Source organism: Heloderma suspectum, chromosome 2 (genome assembly GCF_057233095.1).
Source record: "Heloderma suspectum isolate Gila_16-S chromosome 2, 16-S_ref, whole genome shotgun sequence".
Lineage (NCBI taxonomy): Eukaryota > Metazoa > Chordata > Lepidosauria > Squamata > Helodermatidae > Heloderma > Heloderma suspectum.
Genome location: NC_139459.1, coordinates 19453843 through 19476642, shown reverse-complemented (window position 1 = coordinate 19476642; position 22800 = coordinate 19453843). Strand labels below are relative to the sequence as shown.

The 22800-nt window shown below is 45.2% G+C and overlaps 1 protein-coding gene across 1 annotated transcript in view; it reads right to left on the bottom strand.

The window, feature by feature from the left end:
- The window catches only part of DCC (DCC netrin 1 receptor), a 1145836-nt gene that overhangs the window by 377296 nt on the left and 745740 nt on the right, over positions 1-22800 (bottom strand). Inside the window, exons 14-15 of the mRNA XM_084829640.1 lie at positions 19218-19366; positions 16139-16277 (exon numbers count right to left, since the gene is read on the bottom strand). Of these exons, the coding sequence (XP_084685766.1) occupies positions 16139-16277; positions 19218-19366 (288 nt within the window). The remainder of the gene's footprint in view (positions 1-16138; positions 16278-19217; positions 19367-22800) is intronic.

Below are 22800 nucleotides of genomic sequence, written 5' to 3'. Positions count from 1 at the left end.
CACCCCTGTTCCCAGAAACTGGTGTACATAGGCTCACTGCCTCTGGTACTGGAGGTAGCAAATAGCCATCAAGACTAGTAGCTATTGATAGCCTTTTCCTCCAGGAATTTGTCTAACCTCCTTTTAACCCTAACACTAATGCCTTTTAAAGCCATCCAAATTGGTGGCCATCATCACCACATCCTGTAGAACTGAATTACATAGTTTAACTGCACTGTGTGAGGAACACAGTATCTTTTATCTGTCCTGATGAATCCTCCCACCAATCAGCTTCATGGGATGACCCCAGGTTCTACTATTATGAGGGAGGGAGGAAAATGTCTCCCTATCCACTTTCTCCATACCATGCATAATTTCTCCATACCATGCACCTCTATAATGTCTCCCCTTATTGCCTCCCCCGCAAGCTAAACAATCCTAGTTGTTTTAACCTTCCTTCCTAGGGGGGTTGCTCCACCCCCTTGATCATTTTAGTTGCCCCCTTCTGCACTTTTTCCAGCTCTACAACATCCTTTTTTTAGTGAACAGAACTATAGGCAGTATTCCAAGTGCGGTCGTACCATAGATTTGTATAATGGAAGTATTGGCAGTTTTATTCTTAATCCCATTCCTAATTATGCCTAACATGGAGTTTGCCTTTTTTTACAGCAGCCGCACACTGGGTTGACATTTTCATCAAGCTGTCCACCACAACCCCAAGATCTCTTTCTTGGCCAGTCACCTCTTGCTGTTTTATTCCCAGTGTTACTTTTATGGCTGTTGATTGTTGAATGGTGGGTCTTTTTATTCCTCCTTCTTGGTTTTTTGTTCTCTATTTTAAATGATTGTTTGAATTGCCATAGATAGCTGCTTTGGAAATCTATGCTTGTTCAGCAGTGGATAGAAATGGGCATTCAGCTTCCATGTCCAGGAACAGAAGGGAATAGCAGTGCAAAGCATTGCAATCAACCCCATCTAGACCATTTTGCTTTTTCTTTTAAGTATTTTTTTTTAATGCATTGGCTGCATTTTGTAAATGTGAGCTGCTTTGAGGGCTCTGGTCAAAAAGCAGGGTGTAAATCTAAATATAATATAATAGATTATAATACAATAAGCCTAGGCCTTTATCTTGGAAGCTCTATGATGCATGAGCTGTTATCATGCATAATTCAGGTTTGTAACTTTTATCATGGAGTCACAGCAAACTGAAAAGCTGCTTTAAGTGCATATTATGAAATCAGCTGTTTTATTTCTGAATGATCAAGCTGCTGGTTATTAGCAAGTTCAGTAGTTTAATTAAAGATCAGAGTGATTAGAGTATTATGAATAAGAACACGATGCACCTGTTTTCTCAAATGAAATGTTCTGTCATCAGATGTTGATCTCAAACATTTGTCAGCCAGCATATTTACATTTTTAAGGCATTCATTTGCTGCTTCACACAGTTTGGGGCCAGTGTTCAAAACAGGGATGTGCAAATCAGTAAAATTTGAATTCATTGGGGTTCTTTGAATTCTACCTCAACTCTTGTTCTGGCTCGTGTCCATTGCAAACTTTCTCCTTTTCTTTCTGCATGAAAATCCATGCAAATTTCCATGCATGGTTTTCTTTTTTTCCTAAAGTACACATCAAGTGGGCATTTTTGAAATGACTGCATTTTCTCCCACTGGTTAAAGTGTGTGCGTGTGCGTGCGCACGCGCGCATGTGTGTGCGTGCGTGCACATTCTTCACAAGTATGAATTTTTTATGTTCATTTTTTAAATGTTTACATTTTTCAAACACAACTTTTTGTTCTTCACATCACATCACAAGCTTGGAACAGTTGCTGACCACAGATTGTGTTTCTGTCCTTATTTGGTTCTAGGAGGTGCAAAACGGGTAAATTTTGGTGCAAAACAAACTGAAATAAATTTTATCGTGTATTCCTCTATTTCCACTTTCAAGCCATCCCAGCAGTGGAGGTGGGTGGTGGTGGTGGAGAGCTGTTTTTGCTAACAAGTGCTGCTGCAGGTACCCACAATTTCAATTCCCACACACCACCTCAGATGTCCTGATGGAGCATTGCTCAAGCAGCCCTACATTGGGCACATGCTCGAGAGGCAATGTTGAGGATTAAAATGACAGGAACTAGCAGCAGAACGTGCCAGCAAAGCTCCCCCCCCCCGGCTTCCCTGTGCCTCCAGGTAAGGGGAACAGAGCCTCCTCCATCTCCATCTCCCTTTCTACCTCTCTGGTGAGTGGCTTCATCACCCCTGCTTCTGTCTCCTCTGCTGCCTGGGCTGGCACAACTTTGCCACTGGCTCTGCCCCTGCCACGGTGCACCCGGGTAGGGTGCGGGGTCTTCCAGGGGCCCTGCCTAAGCTGGAGCTAGTGGTTCAGTCCTGCTGGGTCTTATCTACTGTATACAGGGAGACCAGAGGTAGAGAGAGGCACCTCTCTCAGGCAGTATCCCCAAATTGCTCCCTTTTTAGGCAGCCCCACCCAGACAGCAAAATTCAGTTTGATGGCCCCTACCCTGCATAAATAAAATGGCTAATAGCTTGCATACAGATGCCAGTTATTCTGCTCCAACAGCTCTGAAGCATCAGGAAATGGGACTAGCACATTTTGTCATTTTCACAGACCACAAACTAACCATATGGCATTATGGGCAGTATCTCAATATCTGCTGGTGAATTGTCAACCTTTTGGGTTGTACACCAAGCTAGACTATTGTTCCATGTAGTTCAATATTGTCTGTAGTGACTGGTAGGAGCGATCCAGGGTTTCAGATAGGTTTTAGACTCCAGTCTGAACACTGAAGTGGAGGTGCTACCTGAAGTTGCCGGGGATTAAACTAGGGTGACCACTTAGGAATTGCCAAAAAAAGAGGAAATGCATCACAAAAAAGTAGGACATAGTAATATATAGCAAAAGTAGTGATTTGCATAACTTTTGCATATGCTAATTTATATGTATAGATGCAAATTCAGAAATTATTATTATAATTGAAATAGAGATTCACTACATCTCACTGTAGTGGGTCTGACTGAGAACAGGTGAGCTGTGTGCCTGCCTCTTCGGCCTGCTGTCCAGGAGCTAAATGTTGATGGTTCTTATGGTTCATTATCTTTCAACTGGAATTGGAGATGACAGCCCTTCAAATAGAGGACACCTTCAAAAAGACAATGGTCCTCTGTAAAAGAGGACACCGAGATTAAACCTGGGCCCTTTTGTGTGAAAACCATGTATTTCTAGGGATGTCTATCACTGGGAAATCCAGCCCTTTGGAGGCTCACCAGATTTCTGTGGCTCCCCCAGCTCGGCTTCCATTTGTGAACTGAGTTGCGTGTTTCTTCCGGAAATCAGGGAACCTTTTCAGTTTCTTTTAAAATTTGCATTAAAAGCCATTTATGCAACCCACCCACCCCCACATCCATGAACTGGCCCAATTTGATGCAGGTAGAGTCAGGCCAGGTCACAGGGAAATGAGCTGAAGTCTGGGGGGAGGGGGGGCAAGCTGATGAAAGCTTGGTGACCTCCTCGCCCCTGGATGGATTCCTCTGACATCTCTGTGCAGTGAACTCCTGAACTCCAGTTGTGAGCATCTCCCCAGGGAGTTTCTGAACATGGGGAAGTAGGATGAGTAAACCAGTGAAGGTCCCTCAGCCCGCTGCCTACTTGGTTGTACCCAGAACCCTCAGTCTGTACTGCTCCATAGTGTTGATCTTTCCTTCAGTGACAGTCAAGCTTTCAGTGCAGAACTTTAAGGCCATCTATCCTGGATACCTTTTTGAGCAGTAAAGTGAGCAATTAACTAGCACCCAGAACGTGTGATGTTGATTACACTGTGACATTAAAAAAGCAATTAAGTTTTCTCAGGATGGCTATTGATGTTCAGTTACTTGGCTAAATCCATCAACTCTCTGTGGAGCTATTACTTCGTTTTAAAACAGAGAAATGCCCTGAAGGAAGAGGTTACAAGGTAAAAACCTTGCAACGACTATTTAGAGTAAAACCAATATAATAATTGACAGTAACTGTCCTAGTGGAGAAGACAGATTGATCACATTAGGGCTGTATACATATGCCCATCATAAGTGGTTAATATTTCCCTTGATTCTCAAAATGTGGTTTTACAATTCCTAGAACTGGGAGAGGAACAGTAATTCCATGTGATTTGGTCTGTAACCTTACTGGATAATTCCTTCTTATTGATCTTTCAAGGTAATAGGATTGACCCATTCATGAATCTGCAGCAAAGTCTACCCAGAAAAAAAGAAAAAAAGGAATGAAACAGACCACCATATACAATGGTTGGAATACAAAGCAGTGTGAAAAAAATCGATAACTGTATTGAAGAAAGTTCTATAATCATATTAGGACATCTAATTTCTCTTTGCCAAGTTGTAAATGTGAGCTCAATTCTAAAAAGCAAAATATACTGTGTGAAGAATGGGCATTTCCAATGGAGTTGTTTAGTAAAGTGTTTATCCCATTATCGGCCCTTTTTAAATAACGTTAGAATGTTAATAGCTATCACCAGCTGCATGTAGTCCTTTAAAACACATCAACATCTAATCACTTAGAAACATTGGAAGCTGCCTTTTGCTGAATGAGACCACTGGTCATCTAGCTTGGTATTGTCTACACTGACTGGCAGCACCTTTCTAAACTTTCAAACAAGTGTCTTTCCTAGTCCTATCTGGATGCCAGAGGTTGGAACCTGGAATCTATCGCAGTGCTATGGCCCTTTGCACTTACCTGGGCTGCAATCCTGGAAAGCCACATGGCAAAAGCAGAGGGTGCTGACTTTGTACTAAGCATTTCTTGGCTGTGGTCCAGGACCCAGCTGTATAAGCAAGCTAGAGTTAAAACACTTATGGACCAATCCTATGTCCCCTAGACAGCATCTAGAGGACACAGGATTTTTCAGTTTCCTGGCTCTGCATTCGAAGACAGGGCTCCAAGCTCAGAGACAGGAAATCATGTTCCCCTCCCCCTCATAGCTGGCTGGCACAGAGAGAACCATGCCGGCTGCCTCTCCACATTCGGTAAATGGAGCATGGAGATGGGGGAAAGGAAACGTACCTGGGGGCGGGGAGGGGAGGAGGCTGGTGCAGCTGGCTTACGCCTTTTCCTATTGCTTCCCCCCAGCCTTCCTTCATCCCCCTCCCTGAAGCCTCTGCTAGACAGGTGAAATTGCCCATCTACCTAAAATGCAGCATGGGAGGTGTGAGACGCTTCCCTCCCTTACTTGTACTTTTAAGCAAGCCTCTGAGTTCAAGGGCTTCCGAGTACCTAGGGTGCAACCCATAGGATTGTGCCCTTAACTTCCAAATCACCATCTGTTCGTTGCATGTATCTCCCCTGGTTGTATATATTGCTGTCTAGGATTGGGGCCTTTTTCTTTAAGTATGCAATCCCCTATATTGGGGTAGCCAACATGTGGTCCTTCAGATGTTTTAGCCTACAACTCTCATCATTCCTCACCATTGGTTATGCTGGCTAGGGCTGATGGGAGTTGTAGGCCAAAACATCAGGAGGGCTACAGGTTGCCCACTCCTGCCCTATATGATAGTTATTTATGGCTGGGCAAAGGTTTTTCCCTTTTTATGCTTTGCTTTCCAAGGAAGGTGGCGGTGGGGAGAAATTAGGGAATGTTCATGAGGCAGGTCAACTGATTTTGGGGTGATGGGACTTAATAACCATCCAGGGAATGTTTTCAGATTTGTTCTTCCTTTTTAAAAGAAATTAGTTAACAGTAAGAGTGGCTAGGAAGTGTGACTGCCACTAAAGTCTACATGAAAAAATATACATACTCACATGCAGATTTCCCCAAATGCATGCATTCTGTAAGCAGTTTTCAAATTATGTTCATTTTTGCAAGCAATTTTCCTTAATATAAAACATTCTTGAGTGCATGTCTCTGCGATATACACATGTTTATGCACACTTTTCTGTACTATATGCATTTTTGTAATTGATTTCACATTGCAGGATTGTATTGGAAACACTGGAAAACTGCAGATATCGACATTTATTGCGGTGTTGATTTGCTGAGTCTACATAAAAATCTGATCGATTTTGTTCCCCATTCCTAGTTATTGCAGCTATCTGGATCATTGACAGACTGTAATTTTGAATTACTGAACATGTTTTCAAGTTTGGTCCAATGCTTGGCTTCTTTAAATGCTATGGAAGCTGCTCCTTGACCCTTCTTTGGTCAAGGAAAAGTAAAACTTTTGGAAATACTTTTCTGATGATAACTTTCTAAATTCCTGCATGAATATCAATTCCTCTCTTTTTCACTTGATGATGCTCTTAGAAAGGCAAATTTCAGTGCTTAGGCTATTGTCCTGCTCTTCAGAATCTGAATTCAATCTCCATAAATTATGTACAATATTAATTTTCCACATTATTTCCTCTGTTTTTTGTTTCTTGTATGCATACTTTATTCTGTCAAGGTCTGTTTTGTATTATAAAAGGTATCTCAATTAAATGGATAGGTGCAAAGTGGCACTCGGAAGTATATTAGAGAAATGTCAGCTGTAGAAATAATAGATTGAAAGTCCCCAAATAGAACAGCAGTATCATAAATGCACTTTTATAAAGTAATAAACCCTGCAACATAAATAAAATCTGCACAGGGGTTTGAACCATTTATCTTTATTAGAGATATGAGCACCTTTGTGAAATTAAGGACCATCTCACACTGGTGGCTGGTGAAGTGGTTTACTAGGGATAATAAATATTGGCCATCAATGCAAGACAATTAAGGGTGTGAAGGATGTGCCATCCTCACCAAAAATAGGAGGCAGGGATGGAGGCAGTGGGTGTCTTATTCAGTGCTGTGCAAATATGTGGTTAGCCTGGAGATGTGTGAACCCACCCCTGTCCAAATTCTCTGGGTGTCTGCCCACTCCCTGCTCCTTGGACTGCACTCGAGCCCCTCCTACACTCAGAAAGTGGTCCGCATTCACCCCGGTGGCCTTGTCTAGCTCCACACACCCATTTTTTTTTTAAAAAAATGGCAATCACAAAAATGCGCATATTTGCATATGCGTGAAAATTTTCATTTTTGCAAAAATGCACATTTTAACAATGTAACAATGCAAAAATGCACATTTTAACAACATGCATATTTTTGCACATACACAAATGTACACAGTCACAAAAATGTTCATCTTCACACGCACGCAAACATGTGCAGTCAGAAAATGAGCATCTTTGCACATACACAAACATGCTCATTTTTGTGATCGCCATTTTATTTTTCAAAAAATGGCAACTGCAGAGCTTGATGAGGCTTCTGAGGTGAGTGCGGGCTGCTCACTGAGCATGGGCAGTGGGCAAGCAGGGGCAGGGGCTCAGCAAGCAGGTCTCGGGGTGGGGGCAGGGGGGGTTCTACCAGATTCTCAGATGGAATCGCGCATCTGCACCATCCCTAGGTTAGACACCCCTAGGGATGTACAGATTCCCCACCATCCGTTCCAGTGGGGAATCTGCCCAGGGGGGGAGGTGATCCATTCCTCCCCCCCCCCCGGAATCCTCTGGAGCAGCTCCACTCCGCGAGGATTCCACAGAGCTGCCCGGCTTGAGGGCCGCTTACCTGGGTGGCCAGAGCCGTTCTCCTCCATGTGCTGTTCAGTCGTTCAGTCGTGTCCGACTCTTCGTGACCCCATGGACCATAGCACGCCAGGCCTTCCTGTCCTGCGCTCTCTCCCGGAGCTGATCGCCATTTAAAAAAAAATGGCAATTGGCAGGATGTGCCCATAGACTTATATGCAAATAGATCTGTGAATCTTGCATATAAGTCTATGTATGTGTCCATAGGCTTATACACAAGATTCATGGCTCTATTTTGCATGTAAGTCTATTTTGCGTATAAGTCTACATAGACTTATATGCAAGATTCATGACTGTATTTGCATATAGGTCTATGGGCACATCCTGCTGATTGCCCTTTTTTGTTTTTTAAATGGCAGTTGGCACGGAGGAGAACAGCTCTGGCTGAGCAAGCAGCTGAGTGCCGTCCTGCGTGGAATCCTCGTGGAGCGGAGATAAGTGGGGCCTCATTTGAATCCATGGCAGATTTCTGTAACATTCCTAGCCACCCCCCACCCCCATGGGTGCAAAGTGCTGACATCAGAGAAGCTGGCTAGCCAGTCAGCAACCACACGCTTGAATACTACCATGACAGCATACAAGGCTGTATATACATGTTAACAATAAATAAATAATATTGGGGAAGGCATCTTTATTCTGGCAGGCTTTTTCCTGCTATGGTTTTTTGCTCTGGCACCCTGGTTGTGGAATGACTGGTTTTTTTTAGGTTCCAAGGTAAAACATGGCTTTTACCAAAGCCTTTGAGGGCTAATTGGATTTCCTGAGTTTGTACACTCTTTAAATTGATTTTATCTGGATGCCACCCTGAGATCCTAATGATATAGGGCAGGATACAAATGTTTTAAATAAATACATAAACAATAGGTTCCAACGTTGTTGTATCTATGGCAGGGCTGTCGACCCTCAGGCCTGTTTGTCAAATCCCAGTTTGGCCCACTGGAATTCCAAAGATGGCCATGCTACCTTCCCTTGGCTCCACTCCTTCTCTCCTGACTGCCAATCATTGAGTGATTTCTTGGACTTGGCACAGTTCCCCACCCTCATTCTGAAAGGTTGAAAATGAATACCTTTGTTACGTGGCAGTAAGAGATTTAATATGCTGGGGGTTTTTGGCTCTGCCCATTTTGCCTTTGTCTCCACCTCTTTGCCTTTGGCCCTGCCCACCAATGGATTCTGGCACCTGAGAGCTTCTCTGAAGTTGAATTTGGCCCTCGGGCTGAAAGAGGTTTCACACCCCTGGTCTATGGTCTCTCCCTCTGGATTTTTATTGTCTTTGTATTTTTATTTGGTGTATGATTTTAGGCTTTTAAATTATTTATTGTAAGCCACTCTGAGTGGTGCATGGGCACTAAATGGATGGAATGCAAATTTTTCTCTCTTGTCTGTCTGTCTGTCTGTCTATACAGTTTTTATCCCTCTCTCATAATATTTCTCTCTCTCAACCTCTCTTGGGTTGTGGTGGACAGCTCAATGAAGGTGTCAACCCAATGTGCGTTCACTGTAAAAAAGGCAAACTCCATGTTAAGCATAATTAGGAAATGAATTAAGAATAAAACTGCCAATATCATACTGCCTTTATACGGTACGAAACTATGGTGCGACCACACTTGGAATACTTTGTACTGTTCTGGTCACCACACTGAAAAGAATGTATTGTAGAGCTGGGAAAAGTGCAGAAAAGGGCAACTAAAATGATCAAGGGGCTGGAGCATCTCCTCTATAAGGGAATCATAGAATCATAGAATAGTAGGGTTGGAAGGGGCCTACAAGGCCATCGAGTCCAACCCACTGCTCAATGCAGGAATCCAAGTCAGAGCATCCCTGACAGATGGCTGTCCAGCCTCGTCTTGAAGGCCTCCAGTGTGGGAGAGCCCACCACCTCCCTAGGTAATTGGTTCCATTGTCGTATTGCTCTTACAGTCAGGAAGTTTTTCCTGATGTTCAGCCGGAATCTGGCTTCCTGTCACTTGAGCCCATTCTTCCATGTCCTGCACTCTGGGATGATCAAGAAGAGATCCTGGCCTTCTTCTCTGTGACAACCTTTCAAGTATTTGAAGAGTGCTATCATATCTCCCCTCAGTCTTCTCTTCTCAAGGCTAAACATGCCCAGTTCTTTCAGTCTCTCTTCATAGGGCTTTGTTTCCAGTCCCCTGATCATCTTTGTTACCCTCCTCTGAACCCTCTCCAGTTTGTCTGCATCCTTCTTAAAGCATGGTGCCCAGAACTGGACACAGTACTCCAGATGAGGCCTAACCAGTGCAGAGTAGAGGGGAACTAGTACTTCCTGGGATTTGGAAGCTATGCTTCTATTAATGCAGCCCAAAATAGCATTTGCCTTTTTTGCAGCCACATCACATTGTTGGCTCATATTCAGCTTGTGATCGACAACAATTCCAAGATCCTTCTCGCTTGTAGTGTGGTTGAGCCACGTATCCCCCATCTTGTAACTGTGCATTTGGTTTCTTTTTCCTAGGTGCAGAACTTGGCATTTGTCCCTATTAAATGTCATTCTGTTGTTTTCTGCCCAGCGCTCCAGTCTATCCAGATCACTTTGAATTTTGTTTCTGTCTTCCAAAGTATTAGCTATCCCTCCCAATTTTGTGTCATCTGCAAATTTGATCAGCATTCCCTGCACCTCCTCCTCCAAGTCATTCATAAAAATGTTGAAGAGCACTGGGCCCAGGACTGAGCCCTGCGGTACCCCACTCGTTACCTCTCCCCAGTTTGAGAAGGTCCCATTGATAAGCACTCTTTGAGTCCGATTCTGTAGCCAACTGTGGATCCACCGGATTGTTGTTTCATCTAGCCCACTTTGAGCTAGTTTGCTCATCAGGATATCATGGGGCACTTTGTTGAAAGCTTTGCTGAAGTCGAGGTATATGATGTCTACAGCATTCCCACGGTCTACAAGGGAGGTTACTTGATCAAAAAATGAGATTAGGTTTGTCTGGCAGGACTTGTTTTTGACAAATCCATGTTGGCTTTGAGTAATCACGGCATTGTTGTCAAGGTGCTTCCAGATGGATTGCTTTATGATCTGCTCCAGAATTTTCCTAGGGATTGATGTCAGACTGACTGGTCTGTAGTTCCCAGGTTCCTCCTTTTTACCCTTTTTGAAGATAGGGACAACGTTAGCCCTCCTCCAGTCATCTGGCACTTCCCCCGTCCTCCATGATTTCTCAAAGAGAATAGACAGCAGTTCTGAGAGTTCTTCTGCCAGTTCCTTTATGACTCTAGGATGCAGTTCATCTGGCCCTGGAGATTTGAACTCATTCAAAGTAATGAGGTGTTCCTTGACCATATGCCTGTCGATCTCAAGCTGCAATCCTGCCCCTTCAGCCTGTATTTCGCCTTTGCCAGGGGGGTCATAGACCCTCTTTTGGGAGAAGACTGAGCCAAAGTAGGAATTGAGCACCTCTGCCTTTTCTTTGTCATCTGTTATCGTTTTGCCATCCTTATTTAATAGCTGAACCACCATTTCTTTCCTCTGCCTTTTGCTATGCACGTAGCTGAAGAAAGCCTTTTTGTTGTTTTTAACATCCCTTGCTAACCTCAGCTCATTCTCAGCTTTAGCCTTCCTGACGCCATCCCTGTAATTCTGTGCTATCTGCCTGTACTCTTCCTTTGTTACTTGGCCTTCTTTCCACTTCCTATATGTGTCCTTTTTTGTTTTCAGGTCATCCCTAAGCTTTTTGTGAAGCCACATTGGCTTCTTCTGTTGTCTTCCACCTTTTCTTCTTGTTGGAATTGCTTGTGATTGTGCCTTGAGAATTTCCTTTTTTAAAAGCTCCCACCCATCTTGGACTCCTTTTCTCGCTAGCATCGCTTGCCATGGGACCTTACTGATCATTGTTCTGAGTTTATGAAAATCAGCTTTCCTAAAATCCAGGGTACGCGTTTGACTACACTCGGCTTTTGCTTCCCTTAGAACCAAGAACTCAAGTACAACATGGTCGCTTTCCCCCAGAGTTCCTGTAACTGCTACTTTATCGACTAAGTCATCTCTGTTGGTTAGGATCAAGTCAAGGATAGCCGATCCTCTAGTTCCTTCCTCTACTTTCTGTAGGAGGAAGTTATCTGCCACACAAGTCAGGAATTTCCTGGAGGGGCCATGTTTTGCAGAATTTGTCTCCCAACAAATATTGGGGAAATTGAAGTCCTCCATTACTACTACATCATGCTTCCTTAAAACATTGGCTATTTGCTTTTCAAAAGTTTCTTCCTTGTCTTCTCCTTGATTGGGTGGCCAGTAGTAGACTCCGACCACCAGGTTCCTTTTATTCTTTGCTCCATTTATTTCAACCCAGATGCTCTCGATGGGGCTACCAAGCTCCTCCTCCTGTATTTCTGTGCAGAGATATGTATTTTTCACATACAGTGCAACCCCACTTCCCTTTCTGTTCCTCCTGTTCTTTTTGAACAAGTTATATCCTTCAATTGCTGTATTCCAGTCATGAGAGTCATCCCACCAAGTCTCAGTTATACCTATCAGGTCATAATTTCCCTCTTGTATTAAGAGTTCAAGTTCGTTCTGTTTGTTTCCCATACTCTGGGCATTAGTATATAGACATCGAAGACCATGTGCTTCATAGTCTGGCTTTCTTCCTACATGTGTCTGAAGACTATTATTGGGCATTATCAGAGCTGTTCTCTCCATTGCAGTTACAATAGCTGGGATTGTTTGGCTTAGAAAAACGGTGAGTGAGGGGAGACATGATAGAGGTGCACAAAATTATACGTGGTGTGGAGAATGTGGATTAGGAGATGTTTTTCTCCCTCTCTCCCTGTACTAGAACCCAATGGGGTCATCCCCTGAAGCTGATTGGTGGGAGATTCAGGACAGATAAAAGGAAGGGCTTCTTCACACAGCGCAAAGTTAAACTGTGGAACGTGCTACCACAGGATGTAGTGATGGCCACCAATTTGGACGGCTTTAAAAGGGGGTTGGAAAAATTCCTGGAGGAGAAGGTTATCACTGGTACTAGTCTTGACGGCTGTGTGCTGTCTCCAGTACCACAGGCAGTGAACCTATGTACATCAGTTGCTGGTGAACATGGGTGGAAGGGTGCTGTTGAGCTCATGTCCTGCTTGTAGGTTCCTGGTCGACAGCTGGTTGGCCACTGTGCGAACAGAATGCTGGGCTAGATGGACCCTTGGTCTCATCCAGCATGGCTCTTCTTATGTTCTTATGTTCCTATGTTCATCCAATTAAACTGAATGGTGGGAAATCCAGGACAGACAAAAAGAAACACTTCTTCATACCATGCATATATAAATTATAGAATTTTTGGTACTACAAGGTGTGGTGATGGACACCAAGTGCTTTAAAAGGAGATTGGACACATACATGGAGGATAAGGCTATTAGTGGCTGCCAGTCATTATGGCTATATGCTACTTCTGGATCAGAGATAGTATGTCTCACAATACCAGTTACTGCAGAAAATAAGTGGAAGGGTGCTATTAGCAGGACATGAGTGCAATAGTTCTCTTCTCTCTTTATGTTCTTAATGCAAGCTGGAGAACACTATTGCACTCATGTCCTGCTAGTGGGCTTCCTATGGGCATCTGGTTGGCTACTATGGGAAACAGGATGGTAGACTTGATAGGTCTTTGGTAGGGTTGGCATGGGTGCCCATTTCAGTCCAGGAATCTGGCGGACCGCCTGCATCCCCAAGCCATTCCTCCCAAGCCCCTGCCCCTGCTCAATCCCCTCCCGTACTCACCAAGTCACCTGCACTTACTCAGGCCCCATACTCTTCCACCGTGATTGCCATGTTACGAAAAAACGTGGCATTCGCAAAAATGTGCACCTAGACTTATACGTAAAATGGCACTGTGAATTGCCCATATATGCAAGATCACAGGCATAAATGGGCTATTTAAGTCTGTAATCTTGCATATATTGATGATTCATGGAGCCATTTTGTTTATAAGACTATGTGCACATTTTTGCGATCGCCATGTATTATCATAACATGGCAGAGGTGCAGAAAGACAGGGCCCAGGTAAGTGCAGGCAGCTCGGTGACTGGGTGTGGGGCTTGAGCGCAGGTTTGGGGTACGTGAGCTGGGGCAGGGACTAGGCAGATGCCTGGAGAACTTGGATGGGGAGGTGTCCGTCCATTCCTACTCCTTGGTAAGGATGGGGATAATTTTGTTTCAGTTCAGTTTTGATAAGAATTTAACAATATTTGCAAATTTTATCATATCTGGGATAGAAAGAACTTGAGATTTATTTATTTTTTTTAAAAAATGAATGTGGGAGAAACCAAAACTGACAGATTTGTCCAACCAGGCCCAGGGCTTTGAGGGCTGAGCTTTTAAGAGTCTGGGTTTGAATTCTGGTGTATTCACAATGTTTGTGGTGCTGAATTAGGGTTGCCACCTCTTTTTTTTCCTCAGAGGCTCATTGTTTTTAGCAGCTGCACAAGAGCCAGGTACAACACGGTCCTCTCTGTGCTGGGAATTGATGTACCTATTGGATTTGGCCAGTGTAGATGAGTGAGAATTTTGTTTCAGTTTGTTTGTTAAAATTCGCAAACTTCTTCCTAAAGAAACAAAAAGGAGTTGAGGGTTTTTTAAAAAAAATGACTGTAGGAAAAATTGAAATGGACAGTTTTGTCTGTTCTTTTGGTCTGATCCAGCAGGGCTGTTCTTATGCAAGGAAACAAGCCAAGAGGAGTGAACCATCCAGAGATGCAACAGGAAACTCCCACTGAGGTTGGTTAATCCTGCATTTCTGCAACAGGAAAGATTGATTGATCTAATTGTATTTCATGCAGAGAAGGGGAAGACTTCCCTGTACCCAGAAGGACGCAGAAAGAGCACTGCTGAATAAGACCAAAGGCCATCTAGTCCAGCATTCTGTTCACAGAGCAGCCAACAAGCTGCCTTTGGGTTGGACGTGGGTTGGGGCACATGAGCAGGGGCAGGGGTTGGCGGGTGCCTGGACAACCCAGATGGTGGTGGTGGGGCACCTGTCCATCCCTAGCTATGGGGCATATAGGTACCTTTAATTTATTTAATACAGCACCCTCTAACAATTTTGCCACAGTGAACAATATATTTTAGGTGAATACTTCTTATTCTGACCTAGTGGTGGATGAACTATTCCCACCCCCACCCCACAGCTAAGTTTGGAATCAGGCCAGCAATTGCAAGCAACACAAGAGTTCAAAATCAGCTTGAACCATTATTGTACTGAAAATCTGTATGCCAAGCCAGTGAATAGGAACTTTGGTAACATCACTACTCGTAACTCTTACTGTCATTGTCCTTTTGTCCTGTTAAATGCTATTCTGGCTTCTGATCATACCTATTCCTGGCCTCAGCTCCAATTCCTCTTTGGATATGTTGCTTATTGTGGATGACTGTAATAGTTCCTGACCTTGGCCTCTATTGACCACACTCTTGTCTACTCGTGCTGGCTCTCTAGGGATGTACGAAAGGGACTTACCTTGCCTCGCAGCTTTTTTCACGGTGGGGGGGAGGCGCTTCGCTTCTCCCCCCGAAGTTCATGCAAGGGGGGGGAGGCTTCCCACCTCGCCCGGCTGAAATTCAGGCCGGGCGGTAGGCGCCCCATCCCTCGCCGGTGAAAGTCAGGCTGGGTAGAAGTGCCCCGTCTACCCGGCTGCGAAAAAAACAACACCACCCCCGTGATAGGCTACGTAATGATTAACGTAGCCTATCATGGCTAGATTTGCAAAGTCAGCCGTGATAGGCTACGTTAATCATCACGTAGCCTATCACGGCTGACTTTGAAAAAAAAAAAGCGTGTACGCAAATGGCGGCCCCCATAGGGAGCCGCCATTTGCATTCCTTATTTGGTCCCTGTAGTCTACGTAAAGATTTACGTAGACTACGGCGAAAATAAGGGCAACGCAAATAGCCTACGTAAATATGTGATAGGCTACGTAAATACGTGATTTACGTAGCCTATCACAGCTGACTTTGGAGATCTAGCCATGATAGGCTACATTAATTGTTACGTAACCTATCACGGGGGTGTTTTTTTTTTTTTAACTTTCCTTGTAATGGCGGCGGCAGCAGCCGGTCGAAAGACCGGCTGCTGCCCCCTCCCCTGACGAAGACCCGACAAACCGCCGCCGGGACCTGCCGCCGGGACGGATATTCGTGAAAGGTAAGTCCCATCTCAGGGGCGGTGGGGGGTGGCGGAGAATTTCACTGCCGATTTCGGGGGGCCGAATGCGTTGGCGCTCGGCCCCCTGAACTTTCGGGGAGAAATTCTCCCCCATCCCTACTCTCATCCCATGGCAACCTAGAATGCACTAATTTGTAGTCCCAAGTTTACCCACCCAGATCCCTAACCCTCCAGGTACTTTTCTGGGGCTTACACCTGAGAGCTATTTTATATGGACCCCCCTCCCCACCCTGTGGGTCTATCTGTGTTTGATGCATAAATGCCAATACCAAACGGCACTGCCCAGGCATAAGAAGAGAGAAAAATGAGGAGTAAACAGAAGTTCTGTCCATTCTCCCCCCCTCCCCCACACCTCTCTTGTGGGTATTTATTATTAGCTCTATCTTACCATCTGAAAGGGTCCTGACTGTCAGGTCATCAGTTGATACTCCAGGTCCATAACGATTGTAAGCCAGAAACCGTAGTGTGTATTCCGTGAATTTCTTCAGGCCTTCCAGCTTGTATGATAGATTGTCAACTTCTATATTCTGGTCACAAAAGAAACCATGAAAGTTATTACTGCACAAAATTATTATAGAGATCAGAACATAATATTAGGGTTGAAGGCGGGGGGATTTCACCTAATAAGGGTTTGTTTTATGCAATAAGAGATACCTATGGTTTATTTATTCTTTTATTTTTTAATTTTATTTTTACTTTGCCTTTCTACCAAAAGATGGCACTCAAGGAGGCTTATAGAACCAATTAAAATTGATTAATACAATACAGTAAATACAATAAAAACAGAACAATTACAGAACAAAAATATTATTAAAACAGCACTTAACACATCATACCCAATTACAGGTTAAAGGCCTTCTTAAATAAAGCAGTTTTTGCCTGCTGGCAGAATTACATCAAAGAGGGATCAAACCTAGCTTCCCTGAGGAGGGCGTTCCATATTCTTGGAGACGTCACCGAAAAGGCCCTATCTCGGGTCACCATTCTATGTGTTTTTGGACTAGAGGTGTGTGTGTGCCCCCCTATGTGGGTTCTCTGGGCACCCACCCAGCCCCTGCCGCTGCTCACATACACCCGGACCTGTGCTTAACCCACCTGCCACTCACTGAGCTGCCCACACTCACCTCAGCAGCCTCGTCAAACTCCACAATAGCCATTAAAAAAAAAATGCAATTGTGAAAATGCACATATTTTCATATGCCTGAATGTGTGCATTTGCAAAAAATGTGCATGTTTACGTATATGCAAATATGCACATTTTCGAAAATACGCACATTCGTGTATACACAAAATGGGGCCGTGAATAACCCATATATGTATGATTACAGGCAAGGAAATGCTTGTAATGCTGCCTTCAGGGGCTGTTCATGGCCCCATGTTGCATATCTGCAAATATGCACTTTTTCGTGATCGCCATTTTTTTCTGAAAAGTGGCAATCGCGGAGCTCGCCGCCCCAACCCGGGTGAGTGTGGGTGGCTTGGTGAGTACAGCCAGGGGGCAAGCAAGGGCAGGGGCTCAGCGAGTGTGGCTCATGGGCACAGGTGGGCGGGGCGGGGTCCACCAGATTCCTGGACAGAATTGGGTTCCTGTGCCATCCCTACTCTGGAGGCAGCAGTTTCAAATGAAAGGCCTCTTCAGAAGATCTTAAGAACCAGGCCGACTCAAATGGGACAGGGCAGTCTTTCAAGTTGTCAGTTCACAATTGATACCATGCATGCTAGTCATAAATTTAAGATGTTTTATCCACATACCTCCTTTCTCATATTATCATCCAGTCTCTCTGTGCTAACATTTAACTGAACCCCACCAGCCGTAAGGTACCCAATGTAGGCCTCCAAACAGGGTTACTTCATATATTGTACAGGTTTTCCAACATGTGTTAGAAAAGGTATCTCATATCTCTTTTCTTTTCTTTTCTTTTCTTTTCTTTTCTTTTCTTCATCTTTCCTTTCCTTTTTACAAGCAGAAAGATTATGGAACCATTTCATGGTCATCTCCATGCTTGCAAAAAACACATATGTGGGGTGTGGTGGATGGAAGGTGCAATCCTATGCATGTTTAGACAGAAAAAGCCCTACAACTTCTAGCATTCCCCAGCCAGCATGGGTGGCTGGGGAATGCTAGGAGCTGCAGGATTTTTTTCAGTGTAAACATGCATAGGATTGCACCATTAGTCTTTCATTCCCACTTTGGAGAAATAAGAAGAGCTCTGCTGAATCAGACAACGGGTGCTTGAGCAGGATTTCTTTTGATCTGCGATACAACCTGATTCACACTTCCCAGACTAATGCACAAATCAGAATATGTCTACCTTTTAGTTTTTCAAATCCAAAAATCTACCACCATACAAAAATGCTTATTTTAGGTTAAAATGTGTAAATGAATGTGTATTTTAGGGTAAAATGCATTTGTTAACAAAAAGGAAAATGACCACAGACCTCCAGACACACAGAGATCATTTTGGAGAAATGTAATGTCTTAAGACTTGAATATATTCCTTGTGCAACTCTTTCTAACTAGTGTAACTTTAGCACTACAAAACTGAATGTGGATGTTTTTACTAGGGATGGCACGGATGTCCAGTTGGGGCTGGAAGCTCAACGATTTCCCACTGGCTTGGCCACCCGAACAAGCCAATAATGCCTGCAATGCCTGTGTAAACGGCTGCTTTATGGCCTCCATTTGCATAAATGGTTATTTTAAAAAAAGGCCGAACCACCATTTTTATGCAAAATGGTGGCTCAGCAAGGGAGGGAGGAGGCAGCCATGCACCACTCACCCATGTACCACCTGGGGGCTTGCTGCATGTGGCGAACAGGTGCAGCCAGCTGGCGGGTGTCTGATGAGCGGCGCACAGGGCGAGAAAAGGTGAGTTCGCCCACCCTTAGTTTGTACAGTATAATGATCATGTGTACTCTAAAGTATTGTTTGAAGTTTTGTTTATCTGTTTAATGAAATAATTATATATATATATATGTATGTATGTATATTTTGTGAAAGAAATATGTTCAGAAATGGTGTGAATTTTTGTGTGAATTTTTGTTAAATTCGCAAATGATGCGGAAACATGAATGGACACATGAAAAATTAGCATGAACTGGAAATAGACTCATCAGTCTGTCCATAGATCAGACCAAGGGTCCATCTAGTCTAGCATCCTGTTTCCAACCATGTTCACCTGGATGCTCCTTAAGAGTTCCACAAGCAGGGCATGAAGGTATTGCCACTCCCTCGTTAATGGCCTTCCCTTGGCAACTGGCTTGCAGCTTCTGAACAGGGAGGTTTTATTTAGCTATGCTGGCTAGTTCGGATGGGACCAGAACATCTGGAGGGACAGAAGGTGCCCACCCCTGCACTAGGAAGATGAGAAACTCCACAGAAATCCTACAGTGCATTTAGGCATATGGATTTATTAATTTCTCCCCCACAGTTCCATTCATGAATGTGAGTTCTTTCCTTTGCTCACCTGTTCTTTCCCAGTAGCTACTTCTGTACAGTACAGTCTATAACCTTGGACTGGACCATTTGCATAGGCAGGGGGCTCCCAGGTAATAAGAACTGAGGTAGGTGAGGTAGATACAGCCCTCAGGTTTTCTACTGGTCCTGGAACTTGTACTGTTTTGAAGGGAAAAAAACCACAAACAAAAAGTTATATAAAATTAACATTTGCCATTGTGAATGTTGTTCTTATTATTTAACCTACCATGCCACCTGTATTCATGGTGCCTTACAGAGCAGCACTGGCAATGCAGACAGGTCCCTGCTCACAAAGTGCTTACAATCTAAAACAGAGAGTGGGGAAACCACAGCCGGTGGGAGGGAAGGAGACAATGCCTATGAAACCAAAGTACTAGGGATGTACGGAACACTTACCAGGGACATCCGCGGTGGAGGGGAGGCACTCCGTCCCTCCCCCCAAAATCCTCGATGGGGGGGGGGAGGTGATCCGTTCCTCCCCCTGGAATCCTGCCCGGCCGGGATAAAGCCTATCTTTAGCCGTCATAGGCTACATAAATATTTACGTAGCCTATCATGGAGAAAACGGGAATGCAAATGGCGTAGGGACGCCATTTGCATCCCTGCTTTAGCCGTGATAGGCTACGTAAATATTTATGTAGCCTATCATGGGCTACCATAGGGACACAAATGGCATCCCCTACTCAGGACGCCATTTGTGTCCGCAGCAGCCTGGCAGCAGCCGGAGCTGCCACCGCCAGAGCTGAAGCTGCCTCCAGAGCAGCTGCCGGAGCCACCGCCACAGCCGCAGCCAGGTAGGCTCCGTTTTGTGGGGCTTTCACGGGGTGGTGGGGCGGGTTGCTCTGTTCCGCCACGGATTCTGGGGGGCCGAATTCACTGGAATTCACCGGGATCTGTGGCAGAATTCTCTCACATCCCTAGTGCTGGAAAGCTCCAAGGGAGGAAGTCCTGCCGACATCCCCTGGGGGCTTTTAAAGAAGGTCAAGCAGCCAGTGAAGCTGCAAGGACAGAACTAGGAATGTTGGAGAATTCCACCACGGACTGCAGTGAGGCCGGATTCTTTAGACGTAACAGGGCAACCTCCCCACCACCCTATGGAATCCCCCCAGGATGGCGCCTACCTGCCTCCAGCAGCGGCGGCAGCAGTGGCGGCGGCTCCGGTGGTGGCAGTGGCTCTGGGTCATCTTCCGGGCTGCTGCGGCCGCAAATGGCGTCCTGCGTAGGGGACACCATTTGCATCCCTATGCTAGGCTGTGATAGGCTATGTATATATTTACGTAGCCTATCACGGCTAAAGCGGGGACGCAAATGGCAGCCGCTACGTAGCTACGTGATAGATTACGTAGACTACGGCGAAAATAAGGGCAACGCTATTTGCGTTTACATCTACGTAAAGATTTAAGTAGACTACAGCGACCAAATAAGGAACGCGAATGGCGGCTCCCTATGGGGGCCGCCATTTGCGTACACGCTTTTTTTTTTTAAGTCACCCGTGATAGGCTACGTGACGATTTACGTAGCCTATCACAGCTGACTTTGCAGATCTAGCTGTGATAGGCTACATTAATCGTCATGTAGCCTATCATGGGGGCGTTTTTTTAAAAACTTTATTTCACGGTCGGGCGAGGCGAGGCGCCTCCTCCCCGGCCTGAATTTCGGCCGGGCGAGGCGGGAAGCCTCCCCCCCGGCCTGAATTTCGGCCGGGCGAGGTGGGAAGCCTCACCCCCGGCCTGAACTTCGGGGGGAGAGCAGCGAAGCGCCTCCCCCCCACCGCGAAAAGCTGAGAGACCAGGTAAGTGGCTTTCGTGCACTCCTAAGGCTATGTAAGTATCTACATAGCCTATCACGGCCTAGCATAGGGACGCAAATGGTGTCCCCTACACAGGATGTCATTTGCAGCTGCAGCAGCCCAGCAGCAGATGGAGGCAATGCTGCGGATCGGCCAGGCTGTCGGCTCCACGGACTGGCCACGGAGCGGAGCCGGCCGGGCAGGATTCTGGGGGTGGAGGACTGGATCGCCTCCCCCCCATCGAGGATTCTGGGGGGAGGATCGGATTACCTCCCCCCCTGCGCGGAACCCAGCGGAGCCAGGTAAGTGGGGTTTCGTACACCCCTAGACAGAATGGTGGGAAATGGTAAAAGACAGGGCACACGCACACACCCCTCGGCCACCTACTTACAGTAAGGTAAGCACTGAAGCCCTGCACCCCAAGAGATTTCTCTGAAATTCTGAGCAACCCAATGAAAGAGACCAAAAGATGACTGCCTCTTTCACAGGGAAACAAAGAGGTTAAGAAAGGGCAGGGGAGGTTTCGGCACAGCACTAACACTAATTTTAAGGATATGCAGAAATCCCTGAGGCAATTTGCAGGGGAGCAACGGTAAGAAAACAGAAGGAGGTGAGCATCCAAAGTAAATCACAAAGAAAAGAAACAGGTTCTAAGGATGAAAAAAAAATGTAGGAAGCCCGACATGTTTCAGCCATTTTCTTATTTTTTTTTTAGGCCTTCATCAGAGGGTAGAGAAAAAAGTCTGCAGAGTGTTTTCAGCAAAAGATTGTCTCCTGTGTCAATCTACTATGTCAATATATTGGAATCGCCAGTAGATTGACACAGGAGACAATCTTTTGCTAAAAAAACTCTGCAGACTTTTTTTCTCTATCCCCTGAAGAAGGCCTAAAAGAAGAAAAAAAGGCTGAAACATGTTGGGTTTCTTACATTTGTGTGTGTGTGCAACTGGGGGAACGATGGTGGACAGAGGAGAGGGTCAGAACCCTTCACCTTTCCAGCGCCAATACTTTCCCGCTCAGTGTGCAAACATATGCTATGGAACCCTAGCTGGAGGAAGGAAAAAAATAGCTGAGGGAGGGTTTTGCATCCCTTCTCTCTCTTCTAGGGATGTGTGAATCAGCAAAACTTGAGCTTTCAAAGCTCTCCAAATTCCATCTCAAAGCTTGTCTGTACCAGATTGCGAGCTTTGTTTTTGTTTTTCTTTTTGCATGGAAATCCATGCATGGTTATTTTTCCAAATGCATCATGCATCAGTTGTGCATATCTTTGAAATGCACGCATTCTAGTCCCATTGATTAAAGCATATTTGTGTGCATTTTTCCAAACTACGCATTTTTTCAGGCACATTTTTCAGCTACTCATGCTGTCAAATACATGTGTTTTTCATATACGAATCACATTGCAAGCTTGGAAATATACCAACTGCGACCTCAGATTGCATTTCATTCTGTGTTTGGTCCAGAAGGGAGGGAGGGTGAACTCACCCCATCCCACGCTGAACACCACTTGCCAGATCCCACTGGCCACCCGAACTTGTTTGCCGCAATGTTGCATAAATGGCTCTTTACTAGGGATGTACAAAAGGCACTTACCTTTTGCGGATTATGTTGATGGTGGGGGGGGAGGTGCTCCATCCCTCCCCCCGGAATCCTGGATGGGGGGGAGGTGCTCCATTCCTCCCCCCCTGGAATCCTGGCCGGCCGGCTCCGCCAGCAGCCGGACATCCGGCCTCTGGCTAGCAGGGATGCAAATGGCGGCGGCCATAGCTGCCGCCGTTTGCGT